Source organism: Pyrus communis, chromosome 13 (genome assembly GCF_963583255.1).
Source record: "Pyrus communis chromosome 13, drPyrComm1.1, whole genome shotgun sequence".
Lineage (NCBI taxonomy): Eukaryota > Viridiplantae > Streptophyta > Magnoliopsida > Rosales > Rosaceae > Pyrus > Pyrus communis.
In genome coordinates, this window is record NC_084815.1 from 21,579,626 (window position 1) to 21,605,713 (window position 26,088).

At 37.4% G+C, this 26,088-nt stretch overlaps 2 protein-coding genes and 1 long non-coding RNA gene across 4 annotated transcripts; all 3 read left to right on the forward strand.

Moving 5' to 3' along the window:
• Positions 1 to 1,067: 1,067 nt before the first annotated feature.
• Positions 1,068 to 1,776, forward strand: LOC137712502 (uncharacterized). The gene is made up of 3 exons (XR_011065225.1): positions 1,068 to 1,139; positions 1,285 to 1,546; positions 1,678 to 1,776. It is a non-coding gene; the product is annotated as an uncharacterized lncRNA (long non-coding RNA).
• Positions 1,777 to 5,373: 3,597 nt separating this feature from the next.
• On the forward strand, positions 5,374 to 8,361 carry LOC137713597 (SUPPRESSOR OF ABI3-5). Of its 2 annotated transcripts, none has more exons than XM_068452919.1 (9): positions 5,374 to 5,665; positions 5,822 to 5,915; positions 6,127 to 6,187; positions 6,275 to 6,387; positions 6,475 to 6,573; positions 6,749 to 7,021; positions 7,149 to 7,369; positions 7,706 to 7,915; positions 8,140 to 8,361. In XM_068452919.1, the coding sequence occupies exons 1-9, from the start codon at positions 5,468 to 5,470 to the stop codon at positions 8,263 to 8,265; spliced, it is 1,395 nt and encodes a 464-aa protein (XP_068309020.1). In that variant the 5' UTR covers positions 5,374 to 5,467; the 3' UTR covers positions 8,266 to 8,361. The 2 variants fall into 2 exon arrangements, with proteins under 2 accessions (XP_068309020.1, XP_068309021.1); XM_068452920.1 differs by having other exon boundaries at positions 6,481 to 6,573.
• A 13,392-nt stretch (positions 8,362 to 21,753) lies between these two features.
• On the forward strand, positions 21,754 to 24,903 carry LOC137713756 (short-chain dehydrogenase TIC 32 A, chloroplastic-like). Its single transcript, XM_068453107.1, has 7 exons — positions 21,754 to 21,926; positions 22,689 to 22,920; positions 23,032 to 23,111; positions 23,808 to 23,961; positions 24,050 to 24,128; positions 24,238 to 24,325; positions 24,423 to 24,903. The coding sequence occupies exons 1-7, from the start codon at positions 21,797 to 21,799 to the stop codon at positions 24,650 to 24,652; spliced, it is 993 nt and encodes a 330-aa protein (XP_068309208.1). The 5' UTR covers positions 21,754 to 21,796; the 3' UTR covers positions 24,653 to 24,903.
• Positions 24,904 to 26,088: the final 1,185 nt, after the last annotated feature.

The following is a 26,088-nucleotide window of genomic DNA, read 5'->3' on the forward strand; positions in this document are numbered from 1 at the left end:
TATTTGCAAGAAACCCATTATATGTGAACTAGGTTGGAAGGGCAATTTTGTCCTCTCGGTTTTGAGTGAATTAAGGGGTTGCCGTGTAAGGGTTCCACTTCCTGTCCTTCATTTATGGTTTCGGGGAAATTAAGCTCTCACAGAGAGCGGAAGAAACGGAGAGACAGAGAGACAGACAGAGAGAGAAAGAGAGAGAGACAGAGACAGAGAGAGAGAGAGATGCCGAGGGGAAGACAGCGCAGGGAGAGGTATGGCTGATGGATTTTAGAGGTGGGAAAGTGGGTTTTTTCTTCTCGGTTTTGAGTGAATTCGAGGGTTGTTGTGTGCAGTTTCGTTTGTTGTCCTTTAAGGAGGGTTTCGGGGGGATGGACTCTGACAGAGAGCGGAAGAAAGAGAGAGAGAGAGAGAGAGAGAGAGAGATGACGATGGAAAGAGAGCGAAGGGGAAAGGTATGAGTCATGGATTTCAGGAGTGGGGATAGGGGTTATGCGGATCTACCGCTGCATGCCTGGATTTCGAAAGCTAAGTGCTTTTAAATTTTTTTTTTTTTCCTATCAGCTTAGATCTGGCTTTTTGTTGTCGATTATTTTCGAATTTTTTAGTGTGTTAGGTCAGATTTTGGGGGAATCATCAGAGATATTTATTTCCCTTATTAGTTTTCTTTTCTCTCATTTTGCACATTTTGGGGGAATTCCCATCAAGTCATTTTGCACATCAAGTTTGGCTGACAAATATGTTGAGATATGTTATTTTTTGTAGCAAATTATGGTTGCTGTTGTTAGAAATAGATTTAATGTTTCTGTTTGGTTTGATTATAGCTTATGTCTTTTAACAAGCATGCTTTTAAAGTTGCTGTCAAGTGTTTCTCATCGTAAACATGATCAACAACTTTGGCTTTCTTTGCGTTTTGCGTGATAAAAACAACAAAGATATTGATCTTCAAAACCAGGGTTTAGGGTTGACTGTCATTCGATGTATAGAATTTCACCCCTTTTATTTGTTTTTTTAATATTTCAATCCTCTTTCAGAATACTAATCCAAATTTATTAACCAGGTATCCCGAAGTTCGTATTTCTCAGATTGGTGTTGTGTGCAGATTACTGGTGGTCAGCTTGCTAAAGCATTGTATTTAGGTGAAGGTATTTGACCTCCTGATCAGTATTCAAACTTAACTTTTTGTCATATATTTTCAGCAGATATTGTAGTTAATCAATTCGTCCCTGACGTGTTGAACTTAAGTGAAAATTTTAAATTCAAGTTTGAAAAATCTTCTTTTTGGTGAAGCTATTTGTACAAGTAAAGAGACTAGGAATGGCAACAGACAGGGTAGGCTGGGTATTCGCATCCCGCCTCAGCCTCTAAACAGGGCACTGACAACTTTTCATTGTTTAACTTTTCCCTCCCTTAGATAGTTGCATATGTTTGTTAATCTGCTTCTTACACATGTTGTGTCCTAATGGTGTAGGTGGGTTGCCGGATGCATGTGCATATTACTTGAATAGACGAAGCTAAGAATGACTTGGTATTGAGTGAGAAGGAAGCTTGGGTCAGTTGGATTTCGACATTTAATTTATTCATGTTTTTTGTTGCTTGCTATGTTCTCTCATTGTTTGATCTGAGATTCTATGATCTTAATTTTCATAAGAACTGACATTGGTTTGCCATATAATGTTTCAGGAACTGTTATACCTTTAAGGAGGGAACACTTTTAGTAGGAACTGTCAAGAAAATCTTTCCATATGGAGCCCAAGTGAGGATATGAGAATCTAACAGGAGGTATAATGACTTTCAAACTTACGTGTGTAATTACCTCCATAAGTGTGGTTACAAGTTGAGCCTTTTCTTTGTTTTGTTTTTGGTTGAAGCTTTCCACGCCTTCTTTGTATTCTTTTTCCTGTTTGTTGACAAATAAGATCATGTTTATTTTTCTTCTAATTTTTTAGTGTGTGTGTGTGTATATATATATATATATATTTCTCTCCACCTTCCAGTATCATTCTGGCAGTTTCCTCCTGTCTGATAACTCTGTTTTTATTTTTTTCCTGTTTGTGGTTTTTAGTCTTTGTCATTTTGGTGAAGCTTTGCTAGCATCTCTGTTCTGGCAGTGTGTGATTAGTGCTAATGGAATTTCAGCATTGTTTCTGAGCTATTATTTTCGTCGTTGTTCTGTGAGTTAGTGCTAATGGATTTGCTGTGTTTGCGGTTTTCAAAAACTTGGATCGTTGGATGGAGCACTTGGCCCTTTGGCTTTTAAGGTATATTTGTTTACGGTGGTTTCATGACTGTTGTTACATTTTTTTTTTTTGCTCACGTCGAGACTGGATTTGGCTATGTAATTGTGGCATCCTTTGACTATGTATGACCACGATAACAGTGGAATGTATAATTGCTATGTCTTTAAGTTAGTGTAATGTTAATGGTTTGCAGATGCTTAGGAGACCATCTATTGCCATCAATAAAATTGTCATCGATGAAATTGGGGAAGAAATTTCGAGAAGTAATGTTAATGGTTTGTAGAATTATTATTAACAAGCTTTTGTTGCTCCCATTGTTTGTTAATTTTTATTAACAAGTTTTAAGGCACAGACCCATTAGTTATTGATGGTTATTGGCGCAAGGCCATTATTGTTTCACCGCTGGTGAGATTGTGTTATTTCTTGAAGCTTTTTTGGGTAAGGTTCATGCTGTGTGCATTTTTTTTTTTTTGTATTTTTTGTGTTTCTTGCAATCATAAAGTGGGTTGAGCTTGGTTCATGAAAAAAAAAAAAAAAAACAACAAATTTATTGACTTTTGGACGTGTTTCGCTTAAAAACAAGAAGTTGTGATGTGTTTGTCGTTGTAAACATGATCGGGAACTTTGGCTTTTGATGTGTTTCGCATGATAAAAACGGAAAATATATTGAGCTTGAAAATAAGGGTTTAGGTTTCACTGTCTTTCCATGTATAGAATTTTACCCCCATTTTTGGTTTCTTTATGATTTCAATTATCTTTCAGTAACCTAATCCCTAAACTTATTAAATTCATTGACCAGGTGATTTTGGATTCAATCCCGAAGTTCCTATTTCTCGGATTGGTGTTGTGTGCTCCTTTCTGGTGGTCAGATTGGTAAATCATTGCATTTTACTAAAAGTATTTGACCTGCCTATGCGCCTTTCGTCTCTAAAATGTTTGAATATAGTCGTCTTGGGAGTCTTAGGGGAGTCTTAGTGTGATCGTTCTTCTATTTCTTAGATTCAAACTATTTTTAATTTCTCATTTAATTGGTGTAGCTTTGCTCATTTAACTAGAATTTAATCAGATTTGGTCCTCAAATTTCTCTGAATTGCTAAAGGATTTATTTTCTTTGGAATTTTCAAAAACTCGGGTCGTGGGAGGAAGAAGCTGGTTCATAACTGTTTGGAGTCCAGTGGAGTGGTATCCATATCTTATAAATATGTTGGTCAAGACATATGTTAGCTTTCATTTTGCTTTTGCTTTCATTTTGTTTTTTCATTTTCGTTTCTTATATCTTGCTTTTGCTTTTGATGCGTAGTTTGAAAGCTTCTGGATCATAATATGAATTCCGGTGTGTGTGAGTGTGTGCAGTGTTTGTGCATTTCAAATTCTCAAGCGTGATGATATTGCCTAAACATGTAGATTTTACACTGCTTTTGTGCCATGCAGTACCGATATTCTATGTGGCCTCTTAGCTAATGATACAATCACATTATATGAACTTTAATTAGTTTTCATGTCACAGTTTCAATTTCTTTGCTTTGTTTGGAAATTTGTGGGTTTATCTTCGGAGCACTTAGTTGATTTAGCTTACAGTTTAACTATTGAGGATTCTTAATGCATTTTGGTTTTACCTGGATGCCATTTATGTGATTGCGACCCTTAGTCGATGGTATTATCTTTACAATGGATTTAAATTGGGGATTTGGAGAATCTAATAACAAAACTGAATTATACGTTCCATGCTTTTCGTTTTCATTTTGGGTTAAAAAGTTAGAGCTTTGGATCAGGATTTTTCTTTATTGAACTATAATTTTGTGCTTAGGAGACTATCTGAAACTGCTTAAATTTGTTTGCATAGGAACTTTGTTTTTTCTTTTCGATGTAATCTGTTTTGTTAAAGGTGATGATAAAGATTTATCAATATTGTTTGTTTGGAGTTAGGTGGAAATTGGAAGGGAGTAAATTGTGATCATTTATCCAGCATTTGATAAAATTGGGCAAATAATGTTAATGGTTTGTAGATACTTAGGAGATTGTCTGGGGCTGCTTAAATTTTATATATTCAATTGCATAGAGTCGACCTGACATACAGAACCATGGTCAGATTGCCACCCTTAGTTCATGGTTTGTAGATGCTTAGGGGATTGAGAGGTCATGCTAAGGAGAGTATATTACTTGCCATTGAGGAATATACTTCATATATTAGCAATGTGATGATGTGTGGCATGCTTTAACTAAGGGATATTTTTGTGTAGTAAGAAAGCCATATAGAGTCACATTTTTGTTTTTGTTTTGTTTTTTTTTTTTTTTTTTGGATTTGGTAACTGAAATTTTATGTGTGAACTACATGTTTCTTCAGGAAACAGAACTTTTTTGGAAACCATCTATTTCTAATCAAAGACATTCAGTTTCTTCCTGCTCATTGTACAATGTGTTTATATGCCAGCTCACTTGAATGTATATAAAAAAAAATTGCTTATCTTATCAATCTCATTTACTCAAGTATCCCTCTGTTTGTTCATAATTGTGTTAAATTTATTCAACTTAAATGTGTTTCATTCATCCGATTACACATGAAACAACAGGTTCCCGCAGCAAAGCGCGGGCATTCATCCTAGTTCTTACTAAAATACAAGTAAAATCTGGAAGAAAAAAAAAATCTTATTAAAGGAAGTATTTTAAGTACTTTTTAAAATTTAAAAATATTTTACTAAAAGCATTTTTAATTATTTTAAAAGCACTTCTAAACAAATCCGAATCTACTAGTATTCTAAACATAGCCTTGGTGGTTAATATACTCCTTTGTAATCCTTTGTGTCTCTGTTCAAAAATTCTACTCTTTTTTAGTATAGGTTAGTACCTATTAAATGCCGTTTGTATTTTTTAACAAATAATATTATCTATATTAAGGAGATGGGGAGTGGAATAAGTCTTACAATTAGCTCAAATAACGAGAATCGATCTTAAAATATCTAATTTATAAGTGAAGAGAAATATCATTAAACCATAGATAAATGGTCTTGTATTAAAAAACAATAACTATTCTCCTATCAGAAAAGAAAAAAGTTTAAAGGACTTAAGGCTGGCCCAGTTATAGTCAACATGGCCCAACTTGAGCCCAAATTCATCATCTTTCCTTTGGCAGGCGGTTCGTGCGAGCATACCGTCGTAGAAAGAAAGCCACCTAGGCCGCTCCGACGGGTCTCTGCTGATCTCGAAACATGCACGTATAGAATAGAACAAATCAAATGGCGAGTCCGAGTCCCTCAGAATCCGACCCGCAAGACGCCCACAACTCCTTTGTTTGGGACGAAAGCTCTCAGCTCTATTTCCATGCCGGTAGTGGATTTTACCACGACCCAACAGCCGGCTGGTACTACAGCACCCGAGATGGCCTTTACTACAAGTTCGAAGATGGAAGTTACGTCCTTCTTCCCTCTCCCCAGGTACCCTCTTTCGCTTTCCGCTCTTTTATGTCTTGGGCTGACTGAAATTTTTGAACTTGTTATTGGTGTTCTTTAAATTTATGATTTTTGTTTCTTCTTCTATCTGTCTGGTATTAGGTGGAGTGATTTCTAGTTTGGTTGGAAAATTATTTTCAGGACGGTAATTTGGAAAATCCCAATCAAGAATATCAATTTTCACATGAAAATCAACGCATACAAACTGTTCCGCAGGAACCCAATGAAGTTGCAGGTGTGCCATTGCAATTCCTATTGCTTTCTGTTTTTGTGCGTGTATATATATATGTTTGTGTGTGTGTGTGTGTATATGAATTTATATATATATATATATATATATTGATTTACTACTATTGGAGCATATTCAAAGTTTTAGGCTTTTAGTCTTTTGGACGTGTAATGTTGATCTTTGGTTTGGGGCAGTGAACTAGTTGTTTTGTAAACAGGGGATACAGATTGCCGTAGTAGCAGTGATGTACCCGGAATTCCCCCTCCTGCCTCGGAATGGTATTGTTGCTCTCGTGTTGCTCTCCCTTAGTAGTTTGATTTATTGGTTAAATGTTTTCCTAACTCGTGTTTTATACTTTTTTCTAGGTTGGAAGATACGCTTATTGATCTTTTCTTGACGGGTTATTCCAATTTAAAACCCAATGCTGCTGATGATATGACATTGTTTCCTGAAACAGATGTTGAGTTGCGAGCAGACGGTTTGTCCTGAATTCTGCTATCCTTTTTTTTTTTAATAAAAGATTGCTGTGGTTGGAGCAGGATTTAAATGGTTTTGTTTGGTGTAGTTGCAGGGAACAATGATAGTCACGAGCTCAATGAACGTGAATTGACTCCCGAGGACCTTGATGCTGCAATTAAGTCAAAAGAAAACGTCTCTGATGAAGGTATTGCAACAATGTTGCGGCTCATTACTGATGACTTGATATCCACTTTCATTTCAATAAGTAGCAAGTAGGTAATCTGTAGGACTTTTGGTCTGTCTGTCTTTCACTGCTATATAAATATATGTAAGTGATGATACCCCAACAATATTGAAACATATAAGCATATCTGGCACAGGTGCTTCATGGGACGAAGAGAACTGGCGAGCACAGTATGGTCAGGTCATTCAATCTGAAGAAGCGTCTATCCCAGAGTCTTCCCTTGTGAGTTTATGGGACTGGGAAATGATCACAAAGCCCAGAAAGGATGGAAAAGGTGAGGAAGCAAGGCTTGTTGGGAGATTAGTGAGACAGTCTGCTAAGCTTCATCCTGCTATGCCTTCTGGTGGTGGCCGTCTAAAAACTGCTCCAATATGTGAAGTACATCTTGATCTGGTACGAGTTATAACAGGTTTGCATTTTCCTCTAACATAAGACCTACTTGTATTTTGTTTTGTGCTGTGTTCTGCCTGCTTTTTTCAGTTACCAATTGCAAAATTTGATTGTTACTTGCAACCACCTTCTTGTGATTCTTTCAGGACAAATCTATAAGTTGCGGAGTCCCAGTAGACGATACCTATCTTCCTTGCCAACTTATGATTCTTCAAATCCAACAAAAGATTGGGGCTTCCCTGAATTATCAGTCAACAAACAAATTCTCCCCAACTCAAAATCCAGTGTAAACTGTGAATCAGAAACTTTAGATGGAGCGGCAGTTAGCAAGGATTCATCTCTGTTGCGTGGCCAAACATACGAAAGGGTAACTTACACATGTTCAATTGCTGAAGTTTTACCCTTGTTAAATATCATTTTTTAAGTAGTCCACGTAGAGCTTTGAAGTTTTGCCTTTGACATAACCAATCTACATAAGCAGTCCCATTACGTCAATAGATAACTTTCAACTTCAAGGAAGATGGTTTTAGACTATCGCTCGTATACTTGTTTGTCAAGTAATTACTAGTCAGGTGCAAGAGGCTCATAGCCGAGTCTGTCAAACTGTTAACGAGTTTGGGCTGAGTGATTTAATCCTCATTTGTCTGTTCTTGTCTATATGAATCTGCATTTCCTGATAATTTGTCTCCCGTCAATTTGACAGCATGAGAGCTATGCATATAAGGATAGAGCTGCTGATAGAAGAGCCTTGCACGGTGGTTTCGGAGTGGGTCCAGGACAAAAGAATTCAATAGTTGGTGATGGTGATCTACCAGATGTCTCTACGGAGGAAGCCGCGGCAGAGGCCTTGAACATGTCATTTGGAGAGGGTAGTTATGCGAGAAAAATTCTAGAAAGCATGGGCTGGAAAGAGGTATTTGAATTTCTTAATAGTATAGAGCTGCCCAATAAATTATAGTTATAAACTTAGAAATGGCATAGAGCTCTCCAGTGAATAGAAGACCCGTTTACTTGTTTTAAACTCGTATAGCAACGTATCTCCTGGTTCGCTCGGTGTCTTAATTCGGTGATAGCCATGTTTGTTCGCCGTTTTTAAGCCTTGCTCATCTTTTGTCCCTCCGATTCGAATGTGCGCAGGGAGAAACGCTTGGCAAAACTACAAATGGATTGGCGGAACCTATTCAGGCACACGGCAACATTGGTAGTGCTGGATTAGGGTGGCCTCAGGGAAGATTTACGCACCACGACAGCAGGGCCTTGTAAATTTACTAAATTAATGTCTTTTGTTGGCTTCCGACGGTTGCTTAGATAACACAGCTTTTCAATCCCAATCAACGAAGAACTGTGCTGTTTCTCGGTGCATTTGTGACAAAAGACCATTTATTTGCATGTACATATCTTGGCATCGAAAATGCCCGTCTACTTAAGCATTGCAAGGACATTCTACACGTTCATTGACGAACTTTTCGTTACGTTTTTATCAAATTAGAGTGTCAATAACAGCTCCTAGAAAAATAACTCATTTTACCTTAGCACTAAGAGATAGATTCATTATTATCCAGTGCTTGAGAAAGTTAAGAGTGACAGCTCTTTTTAAACGTGATTGCAAGGTCATTCTACACGTTCATTGACGAACTTTTCGTTACGTTTTTATCAAATTACAGTGTCAATAACAGCTCCCAGAAAAATAACTCATTTTACCTTAGCACTAAGAGAGAGTTTCATTATTATCCACTGCTTCAAGACGAGTGACAGCTCTTGTTAAACTTGATCTTCAATATTTGTCCAGTATTAGTGCTTCGAGTTTGAACTGAGACTAGTATGCTCGCTTTTCAGCCATCTCCGATAAATGGGTCAGTTTTACGCGTTTGGGTCGATTTCAATCGGTTTTATGCGTTTGCATCAATTTCTATCTCACCTTTTAAATTAATGGGTTACAAATCCAACCCCTTCTACCAACGGGTCACTCAAATCTAATGAATTATGCTAATGGCTCATCCGTTTCGCCCTTTAACACTCGTTCGCAATTCTTTTTGAAACTTTAAAGTTTCACCCGTTAGTATCATGATCCTCATCATCAATATCCATTTGCATTAGGCATAAACAAAAATCATTTGTTTACTATAATCATGCAAACACCTAGACTAACCATTCAATTCATTAATAATCAAAGCAAAGATATACTTAGACACATAATTTTTAGTACCAAATAAATAAAATCCCTACTTGAAGTTAAAAAAAAGGTACGATTCCTCAATCAAGAGAGACGCACACCTAACAAAAAAGATAAGCTTCAAAGGCCTAACGCTGTACCATCACCTGAAGACTGCAAAGGCACAAAAGTTCTCCTCGACAATGCGAGAGAGTGGCCCCTACTAAAAACTGGAAAGAAAGAGTGGATCAATAAGGATTGCCGACCTCATAGAAAACTACCAGCCTCCTATCGCTGCTGCCGGATTTTCTTTTAACTTCTGCTCCTTAAATTTTGGCCACGCCCTCATCAAGCACCTCCAATGTTAGTTGTTGAGTGAAATATTCAATGAGCGCCGGTCAAAAGCAGCAACAACTCTCACAAGATGCAGATTGGCATTCTTTTCCTTGTTAATCTCATCCACGGCGAACCGGGCCGGAGCCATGATCAGGTGATGATCCACAGGATATGGAGAAGGACGGGGACGAGGAAGTAAGAAACCGTAAGTTGGCAGTTTCTATAACACAAGTCCGTAGTGTTACAACCACACACAATTAGACAATCCTCGGCAAAAAACAAAAAACAAAAAAAAAGAAGCAATACCTTGATAGCGCGGGCCAACATATTGTTGGTATTCAAAAGAGTTTACTAACTCAATACCAAAATATGTGGGTGATAAGTTTACAAACTCTATCACACCTCTCACTTTCACTCTCAATAAAATTGGACAAAGAAATAGAGAAAGGAGGGAAGCAACAAGCTTTGGTAAAACACTTGGACTTTGATATATGAAAGAAGTAGCAAGCTTGGTGATAACAAACTCTTTGAAATATTAGAAGAGTTTACAACTCTTAAAGCTTACAAGCTGAAAATGAGAATGGAAATGGGATTTGGATGATATGATTTAAGCTTAGCAAGATGGCCTATTTATACAAAACAGAAATTAATAGACAATGCAACAACACTTGCAATGAATGATGGTGTTCCACATCTTTACACCTTTTCAAACACATGCAGCAACTTTGGATAGTTGGCACACACATGTCTTGCATCATTCCAGGTTGTAATCACAACCTTTCGGCTTGCACACAGCAGCTCACATCTCTGCTGTCTTTCAACACACTTTCAGCTAGCACATGGAGGAAACTTTAGTCTTTGTAGTTGTAGCATGAGTGGATACAACCTGTAAAGAAACTAACAGCCATTAGCAACCTTTTACAGCCTGTTTTGAGTTGAATTTCCAACACGCCCCCTCAAATCAAAACGCCTTCATGCCTAGCATTTCACGCAATAACCTGAATGGTTCAACTGGCAGTGGCTTAGTGAAGATGTCAGCCACTTGTTCCTTTGTGTGACAATAGACAAGCTCAATTGTCTTTTGTTTCACATGATCCCTTAGAAAATGGAACCTAGTATCAATGTGCTTGCTCCTTCCATGTTGAACTGGATTCTTTGCAAGTTTGATTGCAGATATATTATCCACATGAATCAAGGTCAATTCTTCTTGTGAATGACACACTGATTTCAACAGATTCCTTAACCATATTGCCTCACACACGGTTGAGGCTACAACTACATACTCGGCTTCACACGATGACAAAGCAACAATTGATTGCTTCTTTGAAGTCCATGAGAAAGCTGTTGATCCTAGAAAAAACACATAGCCAGTTGTGCTTTTCCTTTCATCTTGGTCACCTCCCCAATCATTACCTGAATAACCAAATAATTTTGCATCTTCACCAAAATTATAAAATAGACCATAGTTTAGAGTACCTTTTATGTACCTCAAAATTCTCTTGGCGGCCAGCCAATGAGACTCCCTTGGTGTTTCCATGTATCGACTCACGAGTCCAACACCATAAACTATATCAGGTCTTGTGATTGTAAGGTACCTTAGGCTTCCAACCAAGCTTTTGTACACGGTTGAGTTTACAAACTCACCTTCTCCTTCCTTGGACAACTTCAATCCAGTTGCAACTGGAGTGTTGACAATATTGCACTTGTCCATATTGAATTTCTCCAATATATCTCTCATGTACTCTTGTTGAGAGATGTAGATACCGTCACTTTCTTGCTTCACCTCTATGCCAAGAAAGTATGACATTAATCCATTGTCAGTCATCTCGAATTCACTGAACATGGATTGCTTGAACTCACAGAACATTGCTTCATTGTTTCCTGTAAACAACAAGTCATCTACATAGAGACAAATAATTAAGAACTCCCATTTTGCACCATTCTTCATGTAAACTCAATGCTCGTATGGACATTTTTGAAATCCATTTTGGTGAAGGTAGTTGTCAATCCTTGAGTTCCAAGCTCGTGGTGCTTGCTTGAGGCCATACAAAGCTTTCTTCAAACGATACACCTTATCTTTTTTTCCTTGTACTTGGAAGCCTTCTGGTTGTTCCACGTACAATTCTTCCTCAAGAACTCCATTAAGGAAGGCTGACTTGACATCTAATTGATAAATTTTCCATTTATGCTTAGCGGCAAGAGAGATTAGTAATCTTATCGTGTCAAGTCTTGCAACTGGAGCATAGACTTCATCATAGTCCACTCCATACTTCTGTTTGTAGCCCTTTGCTACAAGCCTTGATTTGTATCGATCCACACTTCCATCTGCAATGCGTTTGATCTTGTAAACCCACTTGACACCAATAGCCTTCTGATTTGGTGGGAGCTTTGTTAACTCCCAAGTGTCATTCTTCTCGATGGCATGGATCTCTTCTTCCATGGCTTTCTTCCAACAATCTTCTTCCACAGCTTCATTGAATGAGAGAGGCTCATGGTCTGCATAGAAGCAGAAAAAATTGGTTTCTTCTTCTTCTTGTCCATAAATCTCTGTGAGACTCCTTAACCTCACTGGAGTTGAGGAGCTGCTTTCCTCACTAGATGTAGGACCACTCCTTGCAATTCTGTGCATTGGAGTTGTTGTGATTGTTTGAGCAGACTGTTGCTCAATAGGTGGTACAACTTCTGGTTCTTCAAAATCAGTGGAGACGATCTTCTCTTTACTGACTTCTTTGTTGTTCCACTTCCATGTCTCTTCCTCACTGAAGATGACATCTCTACTAACCACTAGTTTGCCAGTTAGTGGGTTGTAGAGCTTGTATGCCTTGGACTCTTCACTATAGCCCACAAACACACACTTCTCACCTCTATCATCAAGTTTCCTCCTCTTGGCTTCTGGAACTTGAGCATATACAACACACCCAAAAATTCTTAGGTGTGTAACATTCGGCTTGTATCCACTCCAAGCCTCTTGTGGTGTCATTCTCTTGACACTCTTTGTTGGACATCGATTCAACAAATAAATCGAACAAGCTACAGTTTCTGCCCATAACTCTTTTGGCAAATTCTTCTCCTTAAGCATGGACCTTGTCATGTCAAGGATGGTTTGATTCTTTCTTTCGGCTATCCCATTTTGCTGTGGGGTATAGGCAGCAGTAAGTTGATGCCTAATTCCTTGCTCCTTGTAATATGCTTGGAAAGCATTGGAGGTTTACTCTCCACCTCTATCTGATCTCATAGCCACAAGCTTGTGGTTACTTTCAGCCTTTGTGAGTGCCTTGAACTCCTTGAAAATTTTTAGGGCAGCTGACTTCTCCTTGAGAAAATAGACCCAAGTCTTTCTACTGAAATCATCAACGAAGGTAATAAAATACCTATTACCTCCATAAGACATGGGATCCAATGGACCACATATATCTGTGTGCACCAACTGCAATGGTGCCTTTGCTCTCCATGTATCACCAACAGGGAACGATAGTCATGCTTGCTTGCCAAGCACACAACCTTCACATACTTGGCGTGTGGCTTCAATTTGGGGTAGACCACGAACCATTCCTCCACTTGACAGCAACTTTAGGCCATTGAAATGAAGATGGCCAAATCGAAGATGCCATTTCCATGACTCATCTTCCATTACACCGATGTTGCAGCTTCCAATCTTTGTGTTCAAATTCAACGGAAACATCTGGTTCTTTGACATTCGAACACGTGCAATAAGCTTTCTCCTTGCATTCCTGAGAGTGAGAAGCATGTTCTCCATATGTATAATGTACCCTTTCTGGAGCAGTTGACCAATGCTTAGAATGTTGCTCTTCATACCTGGTATGTAGTAGGTATCGGAGATGTATTCTTCTTTACCATCCTTCTGGATGATCTTGATCTTCCCTTTGCCTTCAACTGGCAACTTTGAGGAGTCACCAAGACTTACAGATCCATAGGCCCCATCTTTTAGTTCGGCAAAAAACTCCTTTTTTCCACACATGTGATTGCTTGCACCAGAGTCCAAATACCAAACATCTTGTTGGCTACTGGAATCATGGTGTGCTAGCAAGACTGTAAGTTCTTCATCAGTATTTCCACTTAATTCTGCCATGTTGACATGCTCACCATTTTTATGTGAACATTCATTAGCATAATGTCCATATTGCTTGCAATTGTAACATTGGATATGTACCCGAGTAGATCTCCACTCTTGAGACTGACCTCGATTTTGTGCATAGCCTCGACCTCTTCCTCGAGCTCGTCCTCGGCTACGGTTAGATGAACTCCCACGACGTGAGTTCCACTGCCCACGACCTCCATTTGGTTTGTCAATATTCAACTTTGACTCCAAAGCTTGCTCTAGCGTTGTGGGGTTTGCATTCTTCTGAATGCGTTGCTCGTGAACTAGGAAGGATCCTAGTAGCTCATCTGCGCTCATCACCTCCAAATTCTTGGATTCCTCAATGGCAGTCACCACATGCTCAAACTTAAATGTGAGTGACCGGAGTATCTTCTCCACAACTCGTACTTCATCGAGTCTCTCGCCATTTCTCCTCATCTGATTTACTATCACAATGAGCCTTGAGTGATAGTCGGAGATGCTCTCCCCTTCATTCATGTGAGCAGTTTCAAAATCTGCTCGAAGTGACTGTAACCTCACTTTCTTGACTCGATCTACTCCTTTGTAGATTGTACTGAGTGTATCCCATACTTGCTTGCTCGTTGTTGCTTCTGCAACCTTCTCGAACGTTGAATCTACCAAACCCTGGTATAGAAGATACAGCGCCTTTTGGTCATTCTTTCGTAAGTCCTTGAGAGTGTTCCTTTGATTCGCAGTATATACGGCTTCTTGCTCGGCAGTGGGTACAACATACCCACTACTGACAACTTCCCATAGCTCCTGTGATCCAAACAATGCTTTGAATTGGATGCACCATCTTTCATAATTTTCTTTCTTCAATGTGGGAACTTGGAGTTGCACTAAATTGGACGCCATAGCTACTGCACTTGCCAGAATGGTATTCTGGCTCTGATACCAATTGTTGGTATTCAAAAGAGTTTACTAACTCAATACCAAAATATGTGGGTGATAAGTTTACAAACTCTATCACACCTCTCACTTTCACTCTCAATAAAATTGGACAAAGAAATAGAGAAAGGAGGGAAGCAACAAGCTTTGGTAAAACACTTGGACTTTGATATATGAAAGAAGTAGCAAGCTTGGTGATAACAAACTCTTTGAAATATTAGAAGAGTTTACAACTCTTAAAGCTTACAAGCTGAAAATGAGAATGGAAATGGGATTTGGATGATATGATTTAAGCTTAGCAAGATGGCCTATTTATACAAAACAGAAATTAATAGACAATGCAACAACACTTGCAATGAATGATGGTGTTCCACATCTTTACACCTTTTCAAACACATGCAGCAACTTTGGATAGTTGGCACACACATGTCTTGCATCATTCCAGGTTGTAATCACAACCTTTCGGCTTGCACACAGCAGCTCACATCTCTGCTGTCTTTCAACACACTTTCAGCTAGCACATGGAGGAAACTTTAGTCTTTGTAGTTGTAGCATGAGTGGATACAACCTGTAAAGAAACTAACAGCCATTAGCAACCTTTTACAGCCTGTTTTGAGTTGAATTTCCAACACATATAATCAGGGTCACACATTAAAGTTGAACCTGTATCAGAAGCAGCGGTACTTGCAATTGTAGAATCTGCTACAAAGTATGCATCTGCTCTTAGAAAACATAATACAACAACAACAACCCGGTCTTATCTCACTAAGTGAGTTCGACTATATGAATCCTAGAATGCCAGTAAGTGGGTTGGCTTTATTGATTCACTTGTGTTGAATGGAGATAATTATTCATATGCGTTGTTTTGCTCGCATAGTTAAATTGATAGTTAAGGATGAATTGGATCTGAATAGGAATAGTATTAATTTGATAGTTAAGGATGAACTGGACATAAATAGGGATAGTATTGAGACTATTTGGAATGGTGTTGCAATATTGGTTTGGGTAGCAAAAAGATAGGAAAAATCTGTTGAGATAACAAATGAGAAAATTAGGAAGTTAGTCCTTGACTGCAAAACTAGACTAGGTGGTATATAAGGACGTATTTCCTCGTTTAAAGCAGCTTGAGCCCTCATAAAAATGTTCCAAGTATAGAAGATTGGGTGAAGACCTAATATGGTGGATAGCAAGAAGTTTGGTCGTGTGTTTGTTGTTATAGTCAAAACTCAATTTGCAATGATAAATTAAAAAGCTAATTGAACATATATATAGCATAAAACAGTTACCTTCCACTTCCAGAAAGTTTACGAGCCTCATATCGTTGCTGCCGGATTTGGTTTCAACAACTGCTTCGTAAAATTTGGCCACGCCCTCATCAAGCACCTCCAATGTTAGTAGTTGACGGAAATAACCACACCTGAGCTCCTCCAAAGCACCAACAACTCTCACAATATGCAGTTTGGCAATTCGTTTCCTTGTTAAACTCTTCCACGGCGAAACAGGCAGGAGTCACATGCACGGGATGATACACAGGATAAAGAGAAGGACGAGGAGGGTAGACACCGTAAGTTGGCGGGTTCTGTAACAAAACTCCGTAGTGTTACAACCACACACAATTAGACAATCCTTATTGCCGAAAGAGAAGAAAAAAAATGGTAGTACCTCGCCGGCGCGGGTGGAGACATGTTCAGTACCTGCAATTCCAGAATCTGCAACAAAGTTTGGATCTGCTGTTGGAAAACATAATGATCTAGTTTTCCCCGTATTTCCAGCAACCAGAGCCAAGTTTTTTTTTTTGGGGGGGGGGGGGGGGTGGGGTGGGGGGCGGCCGTAATATTTGTTGCCCTAATAATATTCATATCTCTGGTATACGATATACTACATACAGGATTTCTTTTTTGGTGAAACAGCAGGGAAGGGGATATACATATTAGATTTTGGCTCATCGTCTTCATCATATTAATAATATGATAGTGGACGAAATCAACCAAACAAATCGAATCGGTTAAACCCTAAACCCCGAAAGAAACCTACTCAATTTTTTGGATTAACAAACCAAGCAAACACACACTACAAATAACGATTAAAAATCACCCAACTGAATCGGTGAATTAAAAAATTACAAACTCATCCATAGAGACGACGAGATCCGAAACTGCTTTCAAATTTTCTCCCTATTTCTTCAGGCAGTCGTGTCGTCTGCACTGTTTTACTTGCTATATATCCATCTTTTGTAGCTTGTTTTTTGCATTTAAAAGTATTGTGGTCGGTTGGGCTTTCCTAATACCATTAGATTTGGGGGGAAAGAGCGGTTATCGCCTGCCCGCGGTTCCATAGTTTCAATGCCATTAGTAAACAAGACCGGCCCAGATTATGACCGCCTAAGTGGAGTCTTGATAGGCCCGTTATAAAACTATAGCCCATTTTACTGAAAGGATCCATTAGGCTTTAACCAATAACCAGGTCATTTTTTTTTTTTTTGTCTGAAAACATATTAAACGGAAAGCAAGGGTTTGAACCCAAGACACAAAGTGTTGAAGAGAAAAATCCCTATCCACCAGGAAATTTCATAACTTTGCAACACACGCAACACCTTCGTGGATAGCACACAAAACACCTTACCAACTAAACCTTGGTGGGACTCGAACCTCAATTGGTAAGGTCCCTATTTTAATTGTCGTCCCACTCAAGTTTGAGTCTCGCAGCTAGCAGTTCTCATTGGTATGTGATTGGTAAATTTCTATGTAAATCAATACCAGTGGACAGTTAGGTGTCTCCTTCCCGCTTAAGGTTATGGGTATGCTCTGGCGTTAGTGTGTGAGTAACCAATCTCACCCTAATTTTTTTGTTACCAAAAAAAAAAAAAAAAAAGAAAAAAAAAACTCCTCAAGATGAAGATTGGTTTTACTTTTAATTGATGTTTATGGAAGAGCCATCTACAAGATCAAACATAAAAGTAGTATAAAATCAATTAATATCATCATTTCCCTGCAGAAAATTTGTCTTGAATTTGCTCCATCCTAGTTCCTACATAGTATAATCCACTCACCAAGAATGGCAAACACCATGTACTATGCTTGTCTTTGGACTTGATTGGTCTCGTTTCATGTCTCCTTTCCCACCACCCCCTAGTACTAACAACCAATTAATGTGATCCACCTGTGCTAATCACAGATTAAAGTATGTGTTTAGTGAATTTTTTTAATTAGTGTTGGTGGGAAGGAGGTATGTCCATGTCTTCAATCAAACCCTCATGCTAGATAGCTGTGTTTTAGGCTTCCATTTTAAAACAATCCCACGTCGTTGGTCAGATATGGTTCACATATATATGGAAGATGAAGACAAACTACCCTTTGCTTCAAATCTCGCATAGATTGGCCAGGCAAGAAAAATATTTAGGTATACAGAGTAATTAATTAGTGAATTAACTTTTAAATATAGGTCATAGATCATAACTAATAATTACTGTTAATAATCTAGCTTACAATACAATTATCCCGTGATTTGTGAGAAATTTTTGTAGGTACTCAAAACACAAGTTACGTAACATACTTTTCACATGTTGAAACAAAGTTGATAACATAATTGATTTATTATGCATTAGTGTATATGAATAAAAGATGAATTCACGTGTTGTAACATAAGTAAAATAATAACGTTGTGTGATCATGTCATGAGCACACAAAATTTCTCAATTTTGAGGGTCACTTAAATTTGTAATCCCATGGTTGGCTTGTGAACACGTGGGGGTGGCACTCATCAAGATGAACTATACATTTCTTTTTACGAGTAAACCCTTTTTCCCTAATCTTCATGGATGAGAAAAAGGTTAGGTTGATATGATTGATATGAGGAAAAATTAGGGTTTGTCGGCAATGGGAATTTACAGATTTAAAGAACGAATCAGTTCAGGCATGAAATTTTTATGGAGGGAGGAGACATCTTTTCAACATTAGGGCCCTTAGGCTTAGGTTTCTTTGGAGTCATTTCAATTTTCTTCCCTAGCAAGAAAATGTGGTTCAAATAGTTTAAGTAAATTATGGGTTGTCGAAATAATAATAGAAAATCATTTTCTTAGGTTAGGTGGAGGTTGTGCTTAAGCTCTCATAGACTTCTTTTACAATATTAGTAATCGTGGAGTTGTTGGCCATTTATTTGGAATCGTAATTAAGTTGACCAAAGAAATTAAAAGATGATTAGGAACTAAGTTATTAAACTAATAATCTTATTTTAATAGATTTTCATCTACTAAATCTAATTTTTTTAACGTACAACGTGTGCCACATTCCCTTGACTTCTCTTAATTAATCTATCACATGAATCACATTAAGTAGGTTACGTATCCATCTCCCAAAATTAGAAAGAAAAGAATATATCAAGTTGTGATTTTCTCCTTTTTTTATTTCATAATTTTGTGCTTAGCATAAATAAGAATGGGAAAAGAATAAGTCCAAATTTTCGACTAATCGACTAGGTATTTAAAAAAAGAAAAGAAGACTCTACAAGCTTATAATATTAATTAGAACATAGAAGTTTAGTGATCAACAAAAATTAGTCAAATTTTGATATTTGTATTTTAATAAAACGAGTTCACATGATCTTGCATTAATCTAGTTTTATACATATACAGATGTATCGTGTGAAACTAATATGTTTATGGTTTAGATTTTGAGGTTGGTTTAGCATTAAGATAAACCCTAAAAATGAATTATGATGGTAATTAAGTACGTGCTGTACCATTACACCGTAAATTTGAACGCTTAATTAATCAAGTAGTTCTTAATTATTACTAGCCTATTGTAAGGCTAGTTCATCCCTTCTTCTTTAATGTAAATAATATCGTTAATTAAAAAAAACACCAATATAATTATACATCTTAGTAAGATATTTTAAAATTGTCTTGTACATGCAGAAAGTAAAAGGTGATTCTTCTCCGACAATTATATGTAACATGGTACAGTTGTATAAATGGCTCAAAAAAGCATTGTTCTCATAGGTCAAGGCCACGACAAAACTACATGCAAATAGTTTAAATTCGAAAACAAGTTTAAACCATTCACATTCACTCATCCTAATTTCTTTTGGTACGAGTAAGCTTTTCGTTCTTTACCTTTTATCCCCAACAAGCGACAAGCGTGCGTGTATGCACGTATATATATACGTACAAAAAACAAACGGCTTTTTGACTCCAACATATCGACTCTTGTGTAATTTTACACTTTTTAGCATATATACCATGCCATGAATATGAAGCAAATAAAGCTAGGGCAACAATACTTGGACATAAAAGTACATGCGATTTATTCGCAAACACAAAACCAACGCATTTGCTAACATACTTTTTAATACAGGTGAATTTCACATATAATGATAAGGATCACATTTATTGAACATTGTGTTAATAAATGTATCGATTTTGTGCATTCGAACATTGTATTAATAAGTGTATCGGTTTTGTATATTTGAGTAGTTTTGTTGTAAAAGTACTATATATGAATATTAGATGTGAATGGATAAAGTGGAGAGAAGTGCTTCTTCGTGTGTGGCATGTCATGAGAGGTGTATGCAAGTTTGGAAACACAATGGGACCCTTGTGCAATAGCCAGTTCACACTCCATTGTTGAGGAGTCAACCTCATTGCTCTCTTTTAGTCCATCAAAGATCCAACACCATCTATCATAATTATTTCTCAACACAAAAGGTTGGAAAAAAATGAAATGGCTATGGGGACAAAAAGGACTAAAGGAGAGACGTGAGAGACATATGGCACGCAACAAAGCATTGTTGTCTATGCCACTGATACATAAATGTGGCCTATACAGGCAAAAGTCTACTTGTAAAGTGGTAAATTTCCTCTTGTCTCATAACATTCAAATTCTCAACGATTGGTTGTAGTGTAATTATCATCTATAAGATAATTTATTACATGTGCACGTGTACAGGGCTTTATAATTCACACCATTTTTCCCAAATTTCTTAATTTGGTGCATTAGTGTGAGTATTATATACCAAGGAGGTATACTTAAAGTTACTGTCAACAAACGAGATCATATCAAAATCATCTCTAACAAGCGAAGCCACATCACTCACTGTGCGAGGTATATATCAACCACTAACGGTGGTATATATGGACAAAAAAACTTACCCTAATCAACCATGGGCCACGCCAGCAATATACATGGATGATGCATCAGTGACATGGGTATACCAAATGCTGTCATGTTTTACTGTGTGTATTTGTGACATGGGTATGCCAAATGCTGTCATGTTTTACACTTTTACATTTACTCATGCACAGTAAGATTAGACTTCTCAAGTTAGCATGCATTCATGGTTGATTAATCTTAATTTATACTTAAACAAGCAATCAAACACCTAATAATATAAACACAACATCATTATTATTACTTTTCTTTAGCTTTGGCCGGCATTAGAGGACATTGGTTTCTCCGGAGATGATTGATAAGAAGAAATTATCCAATACGCAAAGGTTAATTGTGGCCATCGAAATCGATCAGATCCAAGTTTAAAAGATACAAAAAGTGCCGGCAACATTCAACCACCATTTTACTTAAGAATATCCGACTTTGATACTTTTTCTTGTTGTGAATTGTGATGGATATGATGATGATTAATTATACATAATGGTAACTTTAATTCTTTAAATAAGCAATAAAAATCACTTGAAATCAGAAGTCATGCCACTGGAAAGAATAATGCTAGAATGATTAAATTTGTAGACAAAGTTTTGGAAACTAAAGAACATGGAAGTTAATGATTGGTTTATTACTTAAACGTTGATAAACATGCTTATTTATATTGATGACACATTATTTAGTTTGCAAATTTAATCTCCCTAACATTACCCCACTGAAAATGACAAATTCACATCCTATCCATCACAAAATATAATGCAAATGAAAGCCGAGTGTGAGGGGCATAGACAGTAACAATTAGATGAGACAAAGACAAAAAGCAATGGGTGCATTTTTTTTGTTTATAGGGTTTCCCCAAAACCCAAAAGTTGTAAATACTCAAAAACACTTAGCCCACCTTAATCAATCATTTTCATTTGACTGGTATTAGAAAATTCAACAAATTGAGTTCATTGGTTGACAAATTGTGTTCATTGGTTGAGACCACCTTAACTAAGATGGTCCATTTAGTACCCTAGAAATACTCAATTCTTCTGTATACATGCTACTATAAATTTATGTGATTTTCCACTTTCCACCAAAAGTAGCTCTTTCTTTGCAGAATTGCAGTTCTAGCTACGATTATTTGTTTTTGAGAGCCCCATGAAGGAGACACTAAGGTACTTGGCAGGAATTGCAGGCCCAAGTGGTTATGGCTCAAATTCAACTGCTGAGCAAGTCACCCAAGATTGTTCTTCCTCAGTCCCTTCTCAACTCACTGCCATAATCACTGGTAAGTTTATCAGAACCATCCAGTTTCTCTCATAAAACCAAAGAGATTTCTGATCAGAAAAACATTGGAACACATTGAATATATAGTATAGTTGATTTCAGATTTCTCAGGTTCTCTCTCTCTGTTTGTTTACCGGCTTTTACTACGTACGGTTACATGAAAAATGGTTTTTACTGTTTTCTACTGCTTTCTCTTGCTTTTTCAGTCTCATGAAATTAAGTGATTGTTTACTATTTCCAGCCATTTTTCTCTTCTTGCTCTCATTTGATTTTGCTCTCATTTGTAGTAATCCCATAGATATGATGAAGTTTCTTTTATGTTTTTGTTAATTTTCAGTGGCATAATTCAAAGATTTCTTCTTTTGCTAAACCTCTGGCTCTATATCTCTCTCTTTAACTGATTATTTTTCTTCCCGATCTCATTTGTTTCGCTTCATCTTGACATGAAAAATGAAGGGTTTGCAGAACCCTTCAATCCATGCTTTCTTGGATGGAAACATAAAGTCATCGCCTGGAAAATATATTAAAACATTTATCAATCCCACCAAATTTTGATACGCTAGAATATTTTATTTACTATTTTATATTAATTTCTTGTTAGTGCTTCTTTTTTGCTCTAGCAAGATATAGTTTTGTCTCTTTTGAATAGTTTTCTATTGGTTCCGAGTTGCTCTCCATATCACAAGTGCTTTCTGACCATTTAACTATGCACTATCCCTAAGGTTTGACCTAATTAAATTACTCTATTACCTGGGAATTACAGGAGCAACGTCAGGGATCGGAGCTGAAACGGCAAGAGTGCTGGCAAAGAGAGGAGTGAGGGTCGTGATTCCGGCGAGAGATTTATTGAAGGCGGCGGAAGTGAAGGAGGGGATTCAAAGGGAGAGTCCAGAGGCTGAGGTTATACTCTTAGAGATTGACCTGAGCTCACTCGCTTCTGTTGATAGATTTTGTTCTGAGTTCTTAGCTCTAAGACTTCCCCTCAACATCCTCATGTAAGTTTCTTCAAAGTTAACATGTTCTATTATACATATGTATATATGAATACAGTGTGTGTATTTGTGTTTGTGTTTGGTACTAATGCATGAAATCTTCACAATTTGCAGAAACAATGGTGGGATGTTTTCTCAGGCTTTGGAATATTCTGAAGACAAAATTGAGATGACATTTGCTACAAATTACTTGGGTAACTTTCTATTTCACTATCCATGAGAAACTTTTGTGTTCGACCATCACACTCACACATCCACCTGGTGTTCCAAATTTACTCTTGCTATAACACGTGCATTCATTTATTAATAGGGATGTGATATCCACACACCCCATTTTACTTCTCACACATCTTTTTAATTTTCAGCCTTTGGATCGGATGAATTGAAAAAGATTAACAGACATAAATTATCAAGGCGTGTGTAAGAAATAAAATGGAGTGTGTGGATAACACATCCCAATTAATATTATATTATAAGTTCAATGACTGCTAAACTATGTCATTTAGTTATCACTAATACTACAATCTAATGATATTTTTCGGCGATTGTAAGAAAAAAAACATATACCATCTACTCATATTAAAATATGTTAATTAGTAATATCACGTGAAAATAATTGTGAACTAGCCAAAGAAGAAACCTTAGTTTAGGACATGAATGAGGTGTTCGCATGCAATCAATGACCTCAATTGCTCTACAGCTCTGATACAAATTTCGCTCCTTCCCAAAAGATGACCAGAAAAATTGGGCCATGCTCATGTGCCCTATACATTGTGTGCAATTATCCACAAGACACGTTTTTGGATTTTCCACAAGAACACGCTTTTGATTCTTGTCATAAAGCCCATTTGGGAAAGCGCATGACCGTTCAGTCCTTTCCTTGCTGGCAGGACATCATTTTTTGACAGAAAAGCTGCTGGAAAAAATGGTGGAAACAGCAGCTCAGACCGGCATCCGAGGGAGAATAATCAACGTTTCTTCTGCGGTCCACAGCTGGGTTAAGAGAGATGAATTCCGCTTCAACCAATTGCTCAACCCTAAGAAGTAAATTAATCACACTTAATCCTAATTAACCATTACTAAACCGTGATTAGTAAATTTGTACAAGCACTAATCATGTTTGTTCTTGCAGTTATAATGGTACAAAAGCTTACGCACAGTCCAAACTGGCAAACGTATTGCACGCCAAGGAACTGGCAAGACAGCTTAAGGTAGCTAGTCTTGTATATTTTGTTTCACCTTTTTGCCGAAGAATTTTTTTTTTTGTATGTGCCGGTTATATATAACAATCTCTAACCAGAGCGTTTCTTGAACATACAGGCAAGAAATGCAAGAGTAACGATTAACGCAGTGCACCCGGGAGTTGTAAAGACCGGAATTATAAGAGCTCATAAGGGCTTCATCACAGGCACGGATTTGTCCCTTTGATCTACGTTTAAATGTGAATTAATGTCGCAGTACTGCAAAAAGAAATCTAATTTTCTGGAACATTTCTTCCCATGCAGATTCTGTTTTCTTCATCGCGTCCAAGTTACTAAAATCGACATCCCAGGGTGCTTCAACAGCTTGCTATGTTGCTTTAAGCCCGGAACTGGAAGAAGTGAGTGGGAAATACTTTGCAGACTGCAACGAGAGCGACTGCTCGAAACTAGCAAATGATGAATCTGAAGCTCATAAGTTATGGAAGCAGACTCGTCTGCTAATCCATAGACGCCTTTCCCAACCAACAGCTTAATAAAAGCGAAAATGTGTAGTCCATCCCTCTGCCATTCAGCCATGTATATAAGGGGATTTATATAAGCAAAAGATAGAGAGGCCTAGTACATCAGGACTACATAATAAACAGACTCCGGAACCAAATAATCATGATGCGGCATGTAGTAACAATATGTGGCAGTGTGACCGTGACTCTGAAATTTTTTCCCACCAAAAATTAAGAATGGTTGTATAAATTCCAAGGTGATTTAATAACGGAAAGAACTTAAATACCGTATGTTGGCACTGTTTTTGTACAATAGACTCGATATTTACATGACAAGATTGGAAATTCGGCTGCTAGATGCAATTCTGGCTGCTTGTGTTTGCCGAAAACATGAAAGATTCAGTCCATAAAACAATGCATGTTTGTGGAAGCATATACAATAAGAGAACTTCCACCCCTAAAATCCCTCTTGAGCTATAGGCAACTTAATCTCTAAGTGAACCGTAACTGCCTAAGTGCATCTCCCTCCTCCTAAATTGAATAACCTAAACTATTAGTATTAAAATATTATTTTTTATAATAAAATAATAAAAGATAATTTTATTTTTAACTTCGGATATAATTTTTAATCAAAAGTGAAAAAGCATGGTTAGGGTTTTTCTTTTTAATTTTCTATATTTTTAATATTTAGCCGATATCATGTTGATGTCAACCTTGCGTCACAGCCTAGTCGCTAGGCCGTATATTCCTATCTAGTGGAACAATCGGGCTCTCCTGGCCTAGTGTGTGCTGGAGGGGTTTTTTTGAGAACTTAAACGAAAAGCTCTCAATAATGTTCACTTTAACCAAAAACTAAATTTTTACACTACAAAGTCAATCTTGGTACTAATCGCTCTACCCTTTATCTTGTCCATATTGGTAAAACTCAAAATTTTCAAGCTATTTTTATTAGTTTTCCTCTCTTTTTTTTTTTTTGGGGGGGGGGGGGGGGGGGGGGGGGGTGGGGGGTGGGGTGGGATTTAAAGGCCTATCCTAGGGGATTTGAAGGGGCTGGAGATGCTCAAACAGATTTGAATCAAGGACTTTGTACATTGAACCATCTGAAGTTGAGAAATTTCGTAACCAAAATCTTAGATCCTACTAGCATATAATATATAATTCTTGCAAAACCCTGAGGGGACATATCCCTAAGAGCAACTCCACCCCTATCCACTTTGCGCCAGCACTCAGCCCATTTATCCACTTAATTGAACAGTAATAGACCCAATGAACAGTAATATGCCAAAGCATCTCCACCCCAAAAAAAATGTGCTGGCACCTAGTCTAAAAATGCGCTGGCACAAACGATCTCCACCCCTACAAAATGCGCTGGCATCCAGTCCATTTAAAATATTAAATAATTTTTTTATAAAATAATAAAAAAAAAATAGTTTTAATTTCGGATAGGATTTTTAACCAATCTCGTCACG

Bases quoted from the DNA above. Each gene is read 5' to 3' on its own strand.
- LOC137713756 (XM_068453107.1), top strand. From the start codon at position 21,797: ATGAAGGAGACACTAAGGTACTTGGCAGGAATTGCAGGCCCAAGTGGT. The intron at 21,927-22,688 runs GTAAGTTTATCA...TGGGAATTACAG, and splicing joins ACTCACTGCCATAATCACTG to GAGCAACGTCAGGGATCGGA. The intron at 22,921-23,031 runs GTAAGTTTCTTC...CACAATTTGCAG, and splicing joins CTTCCCCTCAACATCCTCAT to AAACAATGGTGGGATGTTTT.
- LOC137713597 (XM_068452919.1), top strand. From the start codon at position 5,468: ATGGCGAGTCCGAGTCCCTCAGAATCCGACCCGCAAGACGCCCACAAC. The intron at 6,388-6,474 runs GTTTGTCCTGAA...TGTTTGGTGTAG, and splicing joins TGTTGAGTTGCGAGCAGACG to TTGCAGGGAACAATGATAGT. The intron at 7,022-7,148 runs GTTTGCATTTTC...TGATTCTTTCAG, and splicing joins TCTGGTACGAGTTATAACAG to GACAAATCTATAAGTTGCGG.